Source organism: Sinocyclocheilus grahami, unplaced genomic scaffold, assembly GCF_001515645.1.
Source record: "Sinocyclocheilus grahami isolate Dianchi unplaced genomic scaffold, SAMN03320097.WGS_v1.1 scaffold324.1, whole genome shotgun sequence".
Taxonomy (NCBI): domain Eukaryota; kingdom Metazoa; phylum Chordata; class Actinopteri; order Cypriniformes; family Cyprinidae; genus Sinocyclocheilus; species Sinocyclocheilus grahami.
In genome coordinates this window covers 1,110,862-1,118,023 of record NW_015505503.1, presented here as the reverse complement: position 1 = coordinate 1,118,023, position 7,162 = coordinate 1,110,862, and the positions used below count along the sequence as shown (strand labels likewise).

General features: G+C 38.4%; 1 protein-coding gene across 1 annotated transcript in view; it reads right to left on the bottom strand.

Annotated features, from left to right (window-relative positions):
• The window catches only part of LOC107602310 (glutamate decarboxylase 1), a 21,525-nt gene extending 19,179 nt beyond the window's left edge, over positions 1-2,346 (bottom strand). Inside the window, 2 exon segments of the mRNA XM_016294775.1 lie at positions 780-839; positions 2,249-2,346. Of these exon segments, the coding sequence (XP_016150261.1) occupies positions 780-839; positions 2,249-2,333 (145 nt within the window). The 5' untranslated portion in view covers positions 2,334-2,346.
• Positions 2,347-7,162: the final 4,816 nt, after the last annotated feature.

Genomic DNA, 7,162 nt, shown 5'->3' with positions numbered 1-7,162 from the left:
ATATATATATATATATATACTCCGTAAACCACATTGTCATAGGCAATCTTATTTATATTCGAACCTTTATATTGATCTAATGAAACCGATTTAGCACGACTAATTCACGAAAGAGCATTTCTTTTGAAATCACCTCTTATCAGTCAGCATTATGTAAAGGGTTGGTGTTATCTCGGCACAGCAGAGGCTTGACGGATTGTGGTTTAATAGATCTCCACTGAGCATCAGTTCTCTCGCGACACATTCATCTGCTCACCTCTTAACTCGACTGTAACTATACGCCGGACAAAAACAATCGTAAAGCTTTATCTTTAATAACCTATACGTGGTTAAGCAGAGCAACACTTAGCAAACTCTGTAGGCTGTTCTGCTTTTCTTTTTCTTTCTGTAGTCTATTTAGGCTACTGCAGGGCATCTTCAGTCTTTCAGTGCAGCCCACTAGGCTATATACTCACCCCTTTACATTTTTCTTTTAAAAAAAGAAACGCATTTTCAGTCTTCTCCTCCATTCATCGGTACATAATAGAGGTAACTGCTGGTGCTGTTGACTGTCATTTAGGTGACCAGCAGAAACCACCAAAAGGGGGAGCTATGAGACACATCTGCTCGTTAGAAAGCAATTAATACAGACATATCGTGCACCACAGTGCCAGGTGGTTTTTCTAAATAGTTGGCGTAGAAGCTCTTTCAGGCCTGCAAACCATGAAACACGTCCGTCTTATTCACAGAATTGTTTATGCTTAGCCAATATTTAGCCAAATTTGTTTTTTTCAACTTACCGCATATCTTCATTCCAAGTTTCCTAGTGCATCCATGAGCGACTCCACTCCAGTCATAGTCTACGGGGAGAAAACGGCGAAATCTCTAAGTAATAATTATGGTTCCCGCCTATCCACAAAACACCCTCTTTCTAAACGCACCCAAGCGGTAAATGCACCATCCTTTATGCTCCTAATATGAAATGAATGTGTCAGGCAGCTGAACAGAATTCAGCATCAGGACAAGAGGTGGATGTGGAGCTGCCGCGCCTGCGGCCCAAATCCTCAGCAGCGCTATTATGAGTTCAGCACCATTTACCAGCAGCTCATTATCTCTCCCAGCAATCCCGAGCCATTCTTCTCTTCAAGTGCCCTCTCCTCTATTCATCTCAGGCGCATTGCAACTGCAATTCTGATTTACTTGTATTAGACTGTGATGCAAATAACTGGCATGCTCGGCAGATAAATGTGGCACGAAAACATAAAGCGAATTTTTCAATCGGATGCAATTTTTTTATTTCTAAATTTAGATTTCACATTTTATATAGGGACCTACATGACGAACTTAATGGCATCTTGTTTTGAAAAGACTGCATATATAGGACACTTCAAGAATTTAATAAATAGCGATGATTTTATGCTTTTGAATTTTTTTTTTTTTTAAATCAATAGGCTATAAAAATAGAAATGTGAGAAATTAAATCTACAATTGCTGATTGCAGAGCCCCCTCCCCAAAAAATAAACAGAGCCCAGGATGAATGTGAGCAAATGTACCCCGCAGCTACAGACATAGAAGATGTTTTGAAGCGCATGTTTCTGTTCATAATGAAATTAATAAACAGAGCTGTTTGCCTCCCCCATCACAGAGAAACAGCGGGTCATTACTACCGGTTTAGAGTGCCTACAATTATAGATACACTTCTTATAATAACACACTTCTGCAGACAGACTCGTCCCCGTTTTTACCTTTTAGACCGAGATGACAAACATATACAGAAGTCGGCTACAATACTGAAGCTATAAAACTGTCCTGCAATATAACATCTTAATAATACATTTTAATAATAGCTAATGTTAATAATAATGATAGCTAATTTTAAATTACACAAAGTATATATAGGCTAGCCTAATTTTAATAATAGCTAGCCTACATTAGAAACAATAGTGGGTTGCAGATGACCTGTTAGGTACATGTTTAGCAAGACAAAAATATATTTAAAATGAATAATGACGGATCGGAGTTGGCTGCTCGTCTGTCTTGACTAATTGCCTGCTGTGTGCAGGTGTGTTTAAAGGCCATCACCTATGTTGACAGCGACATTGGTCAGGCTGGCGCGGGGGGTCCGCCGCGCACTCGGTGTTGCGGTGATTTGTTGCTCCTGACGCGTTGCGAATAGCACCGTTTCCCCGTCTCACCCACAAGATTAATGGCGTTGGCCACAAAGCAAATAGCCGGAGTGAAATAGCGGTTTATCGGTGATGGACCTACTTGAGGAGGGTGGCCGTAAATTTGTCGAGTTGGGATCCGGATCGCTGCCAGAAGAGGAAGAGGAGGAGGAGGAAGAAGCCGCCATCAGCCCCAGTGTGTCACTCTCAGAGAAACTGCTCCTGTTTCAGCAGACACAAAAAGTCAAGCTGACTGGAGGGGAGATATAGGGGAAGTTCTGCATCATTTAAGGTCCATATCTAGCATTAATTGAAACAGATTTTTCATATCATAAATGAAAACAATAATTAGGTCGAATATGTTAATGCATTAGATAGTCTGGAGACGCTCTTTTCTTTAACAAATCAAATACTTTAGGTTCTTCGGGTTACAAGCTCCTCTGGAAACAGAACTTTGTATTTTTTTATTTCTAAAGAACAACAGAACCTTAACAAAGAACCATTTCAACACAAAGGATTATTTGTGTGGATGTGTTTCAAATCAAACTATTATTATAATTAAAGAGCCTTTCAGAAACCAGTCTACGCACACAGGTTGCCGAGCCTTAAAATGATTTCTTGTAGGCTTACTTCTTCAGAAAAGCCGAGAATATATGAAACATCCCACGACAAACCCAAGACCATTTAACTATTTTCTCACTGAAAATGATACTGGATCAAAAATGTCAAATGATTTGAAGACCTCTGCATTAAAATAATACTACACTCTTAAAAATAAAGGTGCTTCAAAAGGTTCTTCAAGCGATGCCATAGAAGAACCATTTTTGGTTCCACAAAGAACCATTCAGGCAAAGGTTCTTTAAAGAACCTTTGCCTGAATGGTTCTTTGTGGAACCAAAAATGGTTCTTCTATGGCATCGCTTGAAGAACCTTTTGAAGCACCTTTATTTTTAAGAGTGTAGATCTGAAAGAGTGCTCTAAAAGTTTCTTTCACAGAAATAGATTTGGTGCTCATCATCGTGCCAATAGGAATCACATATTGTCTTGATTAATATAGTCTACACATGTTAACATTGATTAAGAAATGGTGCATATTGATTTCTCAATTCAGATGACATATGGATGAAGAAACCGATGGCTGTTGAAAGGTTAATAGAAACCTGATACTAAGCTATATGCAATATAAATTTGCATTGTTAGATTTAAATAGCCATTTTTTTTTCAGATGACATAAAATCCAGTTTTACCGAATAAACATAGCCTACAGCACAAAAGCGCAGACTGCACTGAAAACCTGACTGTTGTGAAGCACCTGTTAGATTAATAATTACAGTTTTACTTTAGACATTAAAAATAAAGTCCAGGAAGCCGCTTACCTTGTAAAAGAAACGAGAGGATGCAACAGTATCCAAAATCTCCACGCAACTAAATTTCCTCGACGTCAGATGCGCCCTCACCCCTCCAAATTCAGCTCACAAATATATATATAAAACAATCTCATTGATGGATCACGATGACCTTTCCGTTTGATTCGCTGCTACTCAAAGCGCAAATCGCCTATTTATTCGACACTGCATGCGCGTGACGCGCGGCTAGAAATCCTCGGACCTGTCCACAACATCAGACTGGCTCTGAATCACATCTCACTTCTACACAAGCATCAGCATCGCGAGCGTTATTACTACAGCTCTGGCACCTTCCCGCAGGACTTTGTGCCTTAAACGAGAACGCAAGTCACGAACAAACACTTTCCAAGTTTGACACAGCAGCCACACACCACACCACAGCAACGCACAGCACAGCACAACACGTTACATGCTGCTCCGGAGAGGAGTCTGGGTCGTTCTGACCTTCAAGCATCAAGGACAACACTGCTTGCAGAGTTCTTGCGTTTTATTTAGCACCTGTTCTTGAACAGGTTATTCATAAATATCTATAAGCGAGAGACTCCTCGAGCTTTGAAGGGTTATTAGCCTTTATGTTTACGCGCAAGTGATCTTCTTAACCTTGAAAAGAGAAGCTCTTGTCTGAGAAGTTTTAGTGCTGGCTGTTGGACACGAATGGGAATGCTGTTCAGATTGGTGTTGTAGGGGAACTCCACATGGTGGCAGCAAGCGTTCAATGAATGCAATAAACTCAAGCGAATTCACACGCACATTCTTAGTTCATGCATGCAGTGCTTTTATGTTTTTTTTTTTTGTTTTTTTTTTCATCAAGGTGATAAGATTTCCTTAAGCATTATTTTACCTAAACACATCTGGCAAGAAGGAATGCATCGACTGTATAGGAGTGATAGGCTACTGATGAATGTGTTTCAGCACCTGGACAGCTCCCTCTGTGACTCAAATCTGCAGGAGGACTGCAAAAAAAAAAAGAAAAAACAGCAAATAATCAAACTGAAAACTCATCATACACTCTTAAAAATAAAGGTGCTTCAAAAGGTTCTTCAAGCGATGCCATAGAAGAACCATTTTTGGTTCCACAAAGAACCATTCAGGCAAAGGTTCTTTAAAGAACCATCTCTTTCTTACCTTTTTGTAATCTGAAGAACCTTTTTTCGCCACAAAGAAGCTTTTGTGAAACAGAAAGGTTCTTCAGATGTTGAAGGTTCTTTATGGAACCATTTAGACAAAAAGGTTCTTCTATGGCATCGTGAAGCACCTTTATTTTTAAGAGTGTACCCGCTGTTTATTGTCTACAAAGAGGCTCTTCAATGGTTTTTCCAACTCAAAGAACCCTCTTCAACGGAGAATCATTTTCTGTTGAGTCTTGAATTGGCAGTCACACCTCAGCTTCTAAATGTGTGTTTGTTGAGCAAAGAAACGCTTACTGAGTCACTTCAGAACCTTTATTTCTAACAGTTTAGCTATTCATGTATTTTCTAGCTGCATTCTGACATTAGCATTATAGACATTGGTGGTCATTACAAAATAAAGCAACTTTCATGGTAAGTTTGTTGGTCTTGCAGTAGGTGTATGGATGCGATCAAACGTTCATTTTGAAAAACAACGCTGTTCTTGATTCACGCCCTAGTAATTTCAGTGAGAAGCAGCAGCAGGACAGAAGCAGAATATGATCCTTTTTTACAGCTTCAGAACCTCAAGTCGACGCAAGATGGCGCTGGTATATTAGTAGCGGTCCGCAAAGCTCAGTCCACACGCACACCTGCTTCGTCTATGCAAATTATGCCATTAGGCAACAAAATAAAACAATTAATAAATAATTGCATTATGTTTGTATAGCGTTAAAACATTGTTCTTAGACATTTTAGACATTTGACTTTTTTTGGAATGTGGTCAAGAGTTCATAGGCTACAGGTAAGTAGTGATAATAATAATAATAATAATAATAATAATAATCCCAGTGATGGTAATCAGAAAGATGTCATAGCCTAAAAAGAATGTTCAGAATGCAACTCAACTTGCAATCAATCAATCAATCAATCAATAGCGAATTAAAATGAATAAACAAATAGTTTTGGCCCTGATTGGTAAATAAAACACTTTAGTCACAGCTTTGACTTGTTTATCATAGCACTGCACGCTGTCTATAGCGCATAGGGACTATACATTTTAGAGGAAGTATTTCACTTAGTAAATTAGCTTAATAAAATTGTGTTTTAATAAAAAAATGTGTATGCAATATTTGTATATGTAGTAATCCTTTTAGAAAAGCAATAAGCAGTCAGGTCACAATATAGCAAAGTATCTTTCATCTCACTGCTTAACAAAATAAATTGGATGTTTAGAGAGAAAAAAAAGGAAAGGAAAAGTAGCATGGGACACTGAGGTGAGAAATGTATCAATCTTTCCGTGCAAAGCATCGCTTCATTCTCCAGCCAGACGTGATGCTCTTAAACACACCCCAAACAACCTTTGATGCTCAGCTAGGCCTGGGTTTATTATTTTTTTTTCACATTTAATACTCTAAAATAAACAAGCACATGTAAGATTGCAAGTATGCATGCTTAAGTATGTGTGTCTAAACGCCTGATTCTGCCAGACTTTCAACAGACTGACATCAAAGGAAGATCAGAGTGTGGCATTCAGATCAGGTCACGGTGAGGCTTAAACACAAACTCCCTCCAGCAGTCCCTCCGTGCAAAGCCGCGTGTGCTGTTGTGATAGCCTGACCATATCTCGCTCTCTGAAGGAGAGGAACAGCCTTGTCTGCCCTATGGGAAGAATTCACCGCTTGCTGCTGCAGAGGCACACTGAGACATGTTACTCAGTACCTGAAAAAGACACATGCGCAGATCCTTCAGCGATTGGTTTTTAACTTCAAATTGGGACATTTTGAGACATGCGAGTTATTATTTATTCTGTAGCATGACTCCAGTCAAAACTGACACATCTACTAAAGCACTTGACATGTTATTTTATAAATCAAGTTTATGTTAGTAAATTCTCTGCTTTCTTTTGTCTTGTATTTTGGTATTCATCTTGGCAATGTGTGAGTTTAGTAACAAAATGATTAATTGACATTGTAAGCAAATACCAATACGCTCTTATCGCAAATTTGTATCTATTTTATGCTTTAGCGAATGGCTGCCCTAATCTGTACAGGCTTCTCGTGATGTCTCGTGAGGCCTAACTTACTGATCATGTATTTTTATATCACTCTAGCAAGAAATTACTTGCTAAAAACACGAATGAATATGAAGAGATGACAACGAATGTTTGAATAATTAGTCTTTTTGTTTTACACGTACAACAAATAACAATAATCGGTTTAATGTTGAGAAAATCACTATTCATTATGATAGAAGATCTGTTTTAATAATAACATTTAAATGTTCAATCAACATTTTTAGAATTTAGGATTCATTTTGAAAAAAAAAGTAAATCAACAAATAAACAGTGATTAGGGATTCTCTCCTTTACATAATTCAGAATGTGGTTGTAAAAGTATTGAGCTCACTCGTGTTGATGGAAAAAGATCCAGTACGTGATTGGATGATTGGTATTAGGAGTTTGGAAACTAGAATTATGGATTTCCTGAAATGGTTTAAAGAGGG